Source organism: Octodon degus, unplaced genomic scaffold (genome assembly GCF_000260255.1).
Source record: "Octodon degus isolate 3935 unplaced genomic scaffold, OctDeg1.0 scaffold00001, whole genome shotgun sequence".
In the NCBI taxonomy this organism is placed as follows: Eukaryota; Metazoa; Chordata; class Mammalia; order Rodentia; family Octodontidae; genus Octodon; species Octodon degus.
Window position 1 is genome coordinate 22,808,767 of NW_004524577.1, and position 10,794 is coordinate 22,819,560.

Below are 10,794 nucleotides of genomic sequence, written 5' to 3' on the forward strand. Positions count from 1 at the left end.
GCACCCTGGGGGAGGGGCCAGCATGGCAGGCCTGGGGATGGAGCCCCTGGCTCCTGTGCCTGCTTGCAGGTGCTTTAATCCGCTGAGCTATTTGGCCAGCCCTTCACAGGGAAATTTTTGTCTATTTTTCACTAACACATATCATGAAGCATGCAGAGTTTCTAGCATTTCTTTTGAAATCAGTATTTAATGAATAAGCCAGAAAGAATAGAGCTGGAGCCCAGGGAAATAAAAACGTATGAGCAAAGCCAGGGACCCTATGTCAGCAACTTCATGCAGAATCGCTTGCTCTCACCACGCCACTACCTGGCGCATTCTGCTACACACAGGACTGAGTCCCCTGGGAATGTATTTCTTGGTGGGAAGCAGTATTGGGTTCTGCCAAGGGCCCAAGTGGAACATCTTCCTGCCACACTTGGGCCCAGCAGCTCTGCACAGCGATGACAAAGCCTCCCTTTGGGTCTGGCCGACAAATATGAAGTTCTTGAGCTTTCAGGACCCTAAAGGCGTGACACTGCAGGATTTGTGGGGAAAGGGCGAACACTCAGGACAGGGACCAGGGCCTGGAGAAAGCCTGCCAGAGCAAATTGCAGCCAGCACGTGCAGAACATGCACAGTGCAATCTTTCTAAGACCAATAACTGTGAGACATTAGGATTTCTGTGCCAACTAAATATGTCTGTGACAGTCACTCTATGCCCTCTGCTCCTGAGGTGCTCTGCTGCATCTGTGCTACCTACATGAGTCCCCCACTGTTATAACCTGTCAAAATTGACCCCATTTTGTTGCCCTTCTATCCTCGCCGAGTTCCTGTTCTGTATGCACTGACCCCTCCCAATTCCTCACCCCTGTGACTCAAGTCTTATGATATCTGTTCCCCAAACCTTATCTCAAATGAATTATATATGACTGCCAACTCAGCACCTCCACCCTTTCCCTGTTTTTACAGTTTTCAAGCTTAAATACTGATCCTTGTCAATGCTCGGCGCGCACTTAGGCACTTTGTGCCAGGTGTTGCTGCTGGGTACCAGCTAAAATAAAGCGCTTCTTTTAACTTTTGGACTTGCCTCGTTGTCATCTGATTTTTGAGCTACAACACCCACTAAAGGGCTCGTGGTAACTCAGGGCACCTGGTCTGGTGACAACCAGCAGGGCACCTAGGGAGGAACAGCACACCCTCCCTGCTCCCTGTGCTCCTCAGGCAGAGAGTCTGCAGAGGGGACCGGCTTTGGGGAATAACAGTGCTGCTGTTGGAGGAGCAGCCATTCCTAGCAGGCACAGTGAGTATGTGGAAGGCTCTGCGTGCCTCAGAACCATGAGCATAAATTCTGTGGGGAGTGGCTGAGCTGCAGCTGAACCAGAGGTCAGTGACCTTCTTGGGACTGGAGCAAAGCCAGTCCCAGGGACAAGGAACGCCAGAGGCAGACCATATAGACAAGCTGGTCTCCACCTCAGTGGCACATCACCAGGTGTCCAGCCTTTGTGCTCTTCCCTGTTAACTGTAGCACAGATAGCTCTGAGAGTGTTTGCCTTACAGTGTGTTTTTCTGCCCCTTGTCCCATACCTCTGCCTTAAAACACATTCTCTGATGGAGCAGGGAGTGGGGTGGTCACTACCGCTCCATCAGAGAGGTCAGGCCCCACTCAGTCCCAGCTTTTTTCTATGTGTTTTGCTTTTTCTTAACCTCCCATCACCCCCTCTCATGACCTCCTGCAAGGATCATGGCAGAATTCCTTGACTCTTTCCTCTGAGCAGAGTGTGGCCCAGACTGCTATCCGCACCACCCTAGTCTCTCCCATTCTTCAATAGTAACAGAAACCTCAATCTTAACAGAGCACATCACCACCCAGGGAAAATGTTAGGCTTCCCAGTTGCACTACTTTTGGAGACAAGATCTCAGCCTGTACTCAGCACGTACTTTAACTCACTATGTAGGCCAGGCTGGCCTCAAACACTTGGCAATCCTCCTGCCTCAGGTTCCTGAGTGCTGGGATCACAGGCATGTGCCACCATACTTGACCCCAGCTCTGCTTTATAAATGCATAAGGTCACCTAACTAAACTGTGGTTAAGGAAATATGGGCAGAAATGTTGTGACCATTTTAAGGCAGAGGTATGGGACAAGGGGCAGGGAGAATAATAGAACAGAAAAGACATGACAGTCATTGCAAGCAGACTTGTTGTCCTTTTTTTTGTATTTAGGACAGGGTGCACAAGGGTATACAGGGTCTCACTGTGTAGATCAGGCTTGTAGTGATCCACCTGTTTACAGCCTCCCAAGTGCTGGGATTACAGGTGTGTGCCACCACGCCCAGTCTCAATTGCCATCTCAGTGTGCCTCGGGGGTGGGGCCAGCACAGCACTCCAGGGGATGGAACTCCTGGCCCTTGCATCTGCCTAAGCAGGCACTTGAATGCTCTGAGCTATTTGGCGAGTGCTTCTTCTCCTTAGTGTTCATCTAGTCTAGGCTTTTCAGTTTGGAGCTTGGCTCCTGTGGAAAGCACTGTGAGGAACAGGCCTTGTCTTTTCCCTCAAAGCATAAGGCCAAAACAACTCCATTTGGGTTTTTAAAATTTATTTATTTATTTATTTATTTAGTGTGTGTGTGTGTGTGTGTGTGGCCAGCTCAGCCCACCAGGGGGCGGGGCTGGCTGGCATGTCATGCTGGGAGATTGAACCGCCGTCCTTGTGCTAAGCTTGTTCTAAGTAGGTGCTTTAGACCACTGAGCCATCTCACCAGCCCCTCCATTTGGGGTTTTAAAGCCCTGACCATCTACTCATTACCCCACTCCATCAATACCCTGAGCTCTGAGAAATGGTGACCAAGTGCCTTCTCCCAGAGCAGTTTCTAAGATAAGAAGCAAGGACCTTGTGTTCCAAATTCCACACCAGCTCTCTGACTTGCTCAGAACGCACCTCCCAGCCCCACTTGAATTAACCAGAAGACAGATTGCAGCCTTTAAATTTAGTACCTGAAGGGGCAACCCGCCTTTGTCCTGTGCACCTGCTACCTCGTGCTTGCGCCCTCCTGCAGAAATAAAGCCAAAAACCTCGGCAGACCTGCTGCCTCATGTCTGAGCGCATTCTTTCCTGCACTGACAGTTTGAGCCTGGGATTATTTCCAACAGTATGGAGAATGGAGAGAGGACTTAAAAGGGATGACAAAAAGAGGGAGCTTGCCGAGTACAGGTCAACGCAAGGCCAGGATCCCAGGTCCACATGGGGTTGAAATGGCCAAGTGAGCAGGTCGGTAGCAGGTGCTGCTTACCTGTGTAGAAGAGACCAGCTCTGACCAGGGCGTCTACTGCCTGCAGGAACTCTCGGTGTGGCCAGTTCTTAAAAGTCTCCCTTCGAAGTTCTTCATTAGCGAAGACACTGTTGTTGTCATAAGCTGGAAGGAAAGGAGCAGGTGAGAGCGGTGAGCTGTGCTGGGCCACGGTGCAGGCTCCTTGGTAGTCACAGATGCCAGGCCCAAGGTACTGAGCTCGGCTTGGAATGACTGGGTGTGAGAATCGGGAAGGGACGCCCTGAAGCGAGGTTGGCCAAATGCTAGCACCATGGACGTAGAGTTCTGGGTGCCTGGTAGTGTCTTCTATGATCTTGGTTCTACCTATGTCTGAAATTTGCTATTATGAAGCACATCTTCAAATTATTTTCTTACCAACTAACACCAGAATAAAACAAGAAAAAGCTAGAGGAGATTCCCCCCTTCTGCAGTCAGAATCAAGACTGAGAGGCAATGTTCCCCGGGAGCGCCCTGAAGAAGAGCGGCTGGGTTCCTGATCCTCCAGGAGGTCACTTTGGTGGGCTCCCGCAGGCTGCTCCTCTCCGGCTGGCCCAGGACTAGTGCTGCCCTCCCCCACTGGGCAGACTGGCCACATCCTGCATTACGCTGCTCAGACAAAAGCCAGCTGTGCTGCCAGGGCCTCACTGTTTTGTACCGTTTTGTTTGAGACAGGGTCTTGCTAGGTATTCCAGGCTGGCCTTAAGCTCTTTGTCTTCGTGCCTCAGCTGTCTGGGTGCTGGAATTGCAAGCAGGTGCTAGACATTTATTATTCATTTATTTATTGTTGTGGTACTGAGGATTGAACTCAGGACCCATGCTTGCGAGGCAGGTGGTATATCACTGAGCTATCACCCCAGCCCAACATTTCATTTTTTAAAAATTTTTATTTATTTTTATTTATTTTAAATCTTTTTTTTAAATGTGTGTGTGTGTGCGTGCGTGTGTGTGTGTGTGTGTGTGTGTGTGTGTGTGTGTGTATGTGGCCAGCTCAGCCCACCAGGGGGCGGGGCTGGCTGGCATGTGGTGCTGGGGGATTGAACCGCGGTCCCTGTGCTTTGCTAAGCTTGTTCTAAGTAGGTGCTTTAGACCACTGAGCCATCTCACCAGCCCAACATTTCATTTTTAATGTGAGTATTCATTCATTTCTTAACATGAAGAGTCATTTAGGAATGTTTTCAAAGCTTTTTATTCAAAAACTTCAGGCTGAGGAGATAGCTCAGTAGCTTAAGTGCTTGCCTGGCAAGTACAAGGACCTGAGTTCAATCCATGGTACAAAAAAAAAAATTAAATTAAATTAAATTAAAAAATAATAATAATTTGTTTTAGGGGAAGAGTTAGTGGAAGAATCAACCCCAACATAGTTCTCTATGTTCATCCATACTAAATGCTAGGTCATTCCATGAGAGTAAAAATGTCTTATGAAAATGATTTTTTTTTTTTTTTCCAGAACCGGGGATTGAATTCAGGCCCTTGTGCTTGCCAGGGAAGCGTTTATTCCACTAAGCCATCTCCCCGGCCCCATGAAAATGATTTTTAAAAAGAATTGTGGTTGGGCCAGGGAGATGGCTCAGTAGAATAAGTGCTTGCCTGGCAAGCACAAGGGCCTGAGTTCAATCCCCGGTTCTGTAAAAAAAAAAAAAAAAAAAAGAATTGTGGTGCTGTAAAATAGGGAGGCAAATAGAAGGGTTAAAAAGAAAAAGATGACGCAGGCTTATAGCCCCAGGGCTGCAGGACCTGAGGCAGATGATTGTAACTTCGAGCCCACCCTGGGTAACTTAGCAACTGGCCTGGGCTCTGTCTTAAAACATCAAAAAGGGGTGATGGGTATAGTTTTGTGTGAAAGCCCTGGGTTCAATCCTCAATACCAAAAAGAAAAAAGGAACAAGAAGGCAAAAGAAGAAGTGAATAAGCAAAGCCTTTGGACTAGGTCTGACTTTTTACCTGATGCCATAGGTAATTCTCTTTTGACCCAGGAATTCATAAAATGTTCTCCCTGAAGAAAATTAAGCATATATTATTAATTATTTAGCTTATAATATACATACCTCTCTAGGAATAAGACCTGAAGTCAACCCCATGAAGAGTTTCATTCAGTAGAATAGCACAGTTCTTAGAGAAGCATGCCCTTAATTGAATATTGGGTTTTCTTTCTTTTTTGGATTGGATTTGAACCCAGGCCTTGCACTGAGTTATATTTCCAAGCTCTTTTCAAAATTTTAAGACACAGTTTCACTAAGTAATCAAGTCCCCAGGATAGGCTCAACTTTTTATCTTCCTGCCTCAGCTTTCTAGAGTTCTGGGAGTACAGACACATGGCACCCAGCTAGAAAATTTTTAATGCAGTGTAAAACAACAGTGGATGTTTACCTATATTCAGCAGGAAACCTCCTAAAGGCCTTTTTTACAGAGATCCGACTTACAAACAGAACTATATTTAAATGCTATAGATTTTTGACTAACAAAGAAAGAGATGTAGGAAGGAAAGGAAACTCAGAAGAAATGTGCTGAACAACTGTTAGCTCTCTCTAAGTGCACCCAGCTTGCTTCCTAAAAAAAATCCTCCCCCTCCACTTTTAGTCCCTACTTTGTTATTGCTGTTGCTGTTGTTTTTATCCTGTCTTTTGGTTTCGGAGACAGGGTCTTACTATGTAGTCCAATCTGGCCTCAAACTCACAGCGATCCTCCTATATCAGCCTCCTGTGTGCTGGGCTTCTAGGCATGTACCACCACGCCTGGCATTCAGTCCACGTTCTTTACAGAGCTTTGGTCTTCTGACACATAGCCAATAAATCTTCTTTGTTTTTTCCATGAGTTTGGCCTAAGTTTCTGCCCACTTCCTGCTGTCCTAACTGGTGCAGGATAAAAACCCAAAATGAGGAGCCAGCCCTGAGGCCCTCAGTGGTGGCGGTGCCAGGCCTGGACACCTTCCCTGGCTGTAGCGGTGCCAGGGAGCAGCCTCAGCCATAGAGCGATGATTAGAAGGGAGGCAGAGTTCATCAAAGGCCAGCTTTTTCCAGTCCCCGGGAAAGGGACTGCTAAGTCTCCAGTTTAGCAAGAGAATGTAAAACTTCATTTTTCTTTTTTTAAGACACTCTGCAGGTGAAAGGCAGAAGAATCAAAAAAGAAAGGAAGAAAGAAAACACATGACATAAAGAGAATACAGCCCCCCTTGGGATTTAGGTATTAGACAATGAAAAAAAGACAGGTTGAGAAAAAATTTCCATTTATAAATTACCGTTACGTCAACAAATCCCTGGTAGCTCTGGATATAGTCGGCAATTTCCTCTGAGGACTTCTTACTTTGGAGATATTCACATCTGTAATGTAAAATATAAGTAAACTTTAATCTAAAACTTTGACATAAATGTACTAGATTACATTACATATAATGATCTGGGTTTGTTTGTTTTTTAGACAGAGTTTTGCTTTGTAGTTCAGGCTGGGCTTGAACTCACTTTGTAGCCCAGACTGGCCTCAAACTCACAGTAATCCTCCTACCTTAGTCTCTGAATGCAGGGATTATAGGCATGCACTAGCATGCCTGGCTCCTAATGAACTGTTGAATTTTACCCATAAATCACTGTCTGCAATTCGTAAGCAAAGTACCTTCCTTATTAATTAAGATGAATCATGGAAACTTCTATCTGGCAAAATGTATCTTGGTATTTGGCATAGAAAACATTTTAAAACTGTTTAAGGCCACATACTTCAAATTTCCCCTGGTGTAACCTGGGTAATTCTGGGTGGTCCAGTTTTGGAGAGGGAGAGATCCAACCCAGAAGGCACACTCAAGGAAGACTCTTTTGTCTTTGTCTTTATTTTATTTATTTATTTATATTTTTATTCTTATTTTTATTGGTGGAACCCGGGATTGAACTCAGGCCCTTGCGCTTGCCAGGGAAGCGCTTATTTCACTGAGCCATCTCCCCAGCCCCTATTTATTTATTTTTAATTTACACATTTGGTTCAGGGTCTCTCTATGCAGCTGGGACTCATAGTGATCATCCTGTTTTCAGCCACCCCAGTGCAGGGATTACAGGCATGCGCCACCACATCTGGATTCAGTCTGCTCAGGGCACCCCTAGGGCGGGGCCAGGGCAGCATGCTGGACCAGGGATCAAACCCTGGTCCCTGGGATTGCTAAAGCAGGCACTTAGATCACTGAGCTATCTCACTGGCCCTTGTCTTTGTCTTTTTTTTTTTTTTTTTACATAAATTAACCCATTTATTATAGGCTAGAGATGTCTCAAATTGTAAGAGCTTCTACTGGTCTTTCAATTCCTTCAGTCTTCTGATGGCTGACTTGACTGTGACCGCCGAAGTGGTATTGTAGGTCCAGGCGCCACCAGCCACGGTCTTCATGCAGGAGCCACAGTGCCAGATCCCCACGGCCCGCCTCTTCATCTTGGTCTTGCCACAGAAGGAGCAGGTGTACTTGGCGTGCTGGCTGATTTCAATCTTCTTCACCATTTTCCGGAGGGAGGCACCGTAGCGAGTCCCATATTTACCGACAATGCCGACCTTCTTGGTGCGCTTAGCCATGTCAATGCGAGGAGGCCCAAAACCAGAGAGCATCTTTGTCTTTTTAAAAACTAAAAAATGTAGAGAGGTGTAATGCTACATGCCTATTAATCCCAGATACTCAGGAGGCTGAGACATGAAGATTCCAAGTTTGAGCCCAGGCTGAGCAACTTAGCAAGACACTGTTTCAGAATCAAAACATAAAATAAAAAGGGCTGGGGTGGAGCTCAAAGCATGTGTGGCTTCTACCCACAGCACTGCCCAATAAAGCCAAACAAAATACCCAACAGTGTTAGCAAAAAATACTTCATCACTAACTTGGGAAACCACTTGGCGTGCTCCTGCCAGGGATCGTCTCCTTCCTCCCAGTCTCCGAGGCATCCGCCGCAGGAGAAGCACTGCACAGTGTCCCTCTTACCTGTGATCACAGGACAAGGGCTCAGCTTCCAGCAGGGCCCTGGGGGTTCTCCGAGTGATGGCTCTCCTCACCCTGGGAACAAGACCTGCCCACGTGCTGTTCTCCCAGGAGTACTTGCGACCTCACTGCCCCGATGAGCCCAGCCAGCACACTCTGGCCTCACAAGGCACCAGCTGCAAGGCCTTGGTGTCAGTGTCTCTGTGCCAGTTCTGTAAAATGCAGGCCCATTTTCTAGTCTTTGAGCCTGGATAAAAATGTGAAATGAGAGGGAAAGGGGTGAATGGGCTCACGCAGAGTTGGTGTTCAACCACGTAGCACGAAGAGGGTGCTCAGGTGGTTTCTAGAAGTCTTGTCCTCATCTGTCAACATCTGTGGGGTGGCTAAGAAAACCAAGTAAGTAAAGTGTAGTGTTCTGAAATGTGTCACCCTGTTCTTCAGACTTAAGATTCAAACAGCCAAGAAACCCTCTCAAAAAGTATAGAAATTTTACAAATCACAGAAAGTTTATGTGAGAGCAGTGAAGAGCTACTCATGAACAAGGAACAAGAAGGCGGATCAAACTGCACCAGGCCCATAAGGATAAAGCCTGCATCATTTAAGGTCCGTATCCATGGAAACACAGTCTTCTGGTTTTATATAGAGTTGATAAATTAATACAACATGACAAAACAGAAATTAAAGAAAAATTATTCAAGTGGAATTTGGGGGCTTTGTTCTATTCTGTTTTGGTTTGTTTGAGATAGGGTCTTGCTACATAGTCCAGGTTGGCCTTGAACTCACTTATGTAGCCCAAGCTAGCATCAAACTCTCGTCAATCCTCCTGCCTCAGGGGAAAAAGGACTAAACAACAGCAGGTAAATAACATGTCAATCGTAAGTCAGTACATCTCAATAATAACCATCAATATAAATGGACTCAATTCACCAATTAAAAGAAATAGACTGGCACAGTGGATTAGGAAACAAAATCCAACAATATGCTATGTACAAGAAACACAGTTAACTCATAAAGAAATTCATAGGCTAAAGTCAAAGGATGGAAAACAATACTACATGCTCTAGCACCTCAGAAAAATGCAGGGGTAGCAATCCTGTTCTCAGACAGTCTCAACTTCAACCAAGAATGATCAAACAAAGAAGGCCACCACATACTGGTTAGGGGAAAAATTCAACAGGAAGAGGTAACACTCATGAATATGTACACACAAACACAGGAGCACCCAACTATATAAGACAAATCTTTTTTTTTTTTTTTTTTCAGAACTGGAGATTGAACTCAGGCTCTTGCACTTGCCAGGGAAGCACTTATTCTACTGAGCCATCTCACCAGCCCCAAGACAAATCTTAATGGACATGAAAAATCTAATATCCAATACCAGTTTTAACAGGAGACCTTAACACCCTCTTATCCCAAAAAGATAGGTCAAGCAGACAAAAATTAGCAAAGAAGTAGCAGAACTGAACCAGAGCTTGGAACAAATGGACTTAGTGGACATATACAGAGTGTTCCACCCAACCACAGCTGAATACACATTTTTTTTCAGTTGCACATGGGTCATTTTCTGAAATAGACCACATACGAGTCCATAGGTCACACTTAAGTATATGCAAGAAAATAGAAATTATCTCATGCATATTATCTGGCCTCAGTGCAATGAAATTGGAAATATATGACAAAAGAAACCAGAAAAACCCTATAAATACATGGAAATTAAATGGCAACCAATGGGCCACAGATGAAATTAAACAAGAAATTGAACAATATCTACAATTCAATGAAAATTCAAACAACTTATTGGAATGTATGGGATGCGATGAAAGCAGTTCTTAGAGGGAAATGTATAGCTGTGAACTCACACATTAGGAAAGCAGAACGGGAACAAATAAACACCCTAATGCTGCACCTCCAAAATCTATAAAAGGAAGAGCAAACCAAACCCAAAGCCCAAAGATGGGAAGAAATCATAAAGAGTAGAGCAGAAATTAATTCAATTGAGATGAAGAAAACCATTCAAAGAATTAACAAAACAAAAAGCTGGTTCTTTGAAAGGTTAAATAAAATTGATAAGCCCCTAGCTAACCTTATCAAAAAGAGGAAGGAAAAAGTTCAAATGCAAGCAATAAGGAATGAAAAGGGTAAAGTTACCAGAGACCCAGTGGAAATTCAGATCATCATAGCTACTTTGAGAATCTTTACTCTCACAGAACAGAAGACACAGAAGAAATGGACAGATTCCTAGAAAGGTACAAATTACCACAACTGAATCGACAAGATATAACCACTCTCAATAACCCTATAACGGCCAATGAAATATAAAATGTAATTAAAAAAAAAAAAAAAACTACCGACAAAGAAAAGTCCAGGTCTTGATGGATTCACAGCTGAATTCTACAAGAAATTTACAGATGACATAATGCCTATACTTCTTAAACTCTTCAATGAAATTGAAAAGGAAACAATACTCCCAAAATCGTTCCTGGAGGCAAGTATTATACTGATACCCAAACCAGGGAAAGACATAACTAAAAAAGAGAACTACACGGGGCTGGGGAGATGGCTCAGTGGAATAAG

The 10,794-nt window shown here is 44.9% G+C and overlaps 2 protein-coding genes across 4 annotated transcripts in view; both read right to left on the reverse strand.

Annotated features, from left to right (window-relative positions):
• The window catches only part of Naip (NLR family apoptosis inhibitory protein), a 39,762-nt gene that overhangs the window by 19,160 nt on the left and 9,808 nt on the right, over positions 1 to 10,794 (reverse strand). For all 3 annotated transcript variants that reach the window (XM_023703787.1, XM_023703768.1, XM_004623197.2), the window contains exons 3-6: positions 8,124 to 8,223; positions 6,520 to 6,601; positions 5,226 to 5,277; positions 3,267 to 3,389 (exon numbers count right to left, since the gene is read on the reverse strand). In XM_023703787.1, the coding sequence (XP_023559555.1) occupies positions 3,267 to 3,389; positions 5,226 to 5,277; positions 6,520 to 6,601; positions 8,124 to 8,223 (357 nt within the window). The remainder of the gene's footprint in view (positions 1 to 3,266; positions 3,390 to 5,225; positions 5,278 to 6,519; positions 6,602 to 8,123; positions 8,224 to 10,794) is intronic.
• On the reverse strand, positions 7,495 to 7,836 carry LOC101562493 (putative 60S ribosomal protein L37a). Its single transcript, XM_004623022.2, has one exon. It carries the CDS (start codon positions 7,824 to 7,826, stop codon positions 7,548 to 7,550), a length of 279 nt encoding a protein of 92 aa, XP_004623079.1. The 5' UTR covers positions 7,827 to 7,836; the 3' UTR covers positions 7,495 to 7,547.

What these genes read in the sequence shown, in the direction of transcription:
- LOC101562493 (XM_004623022.2), bottom strand. Translation starts at nt 7,826, where the DNA reads ATGGCTAAGCGCACCAAGAAGGTCGGCATTGTCGGTAAATATGGGACT.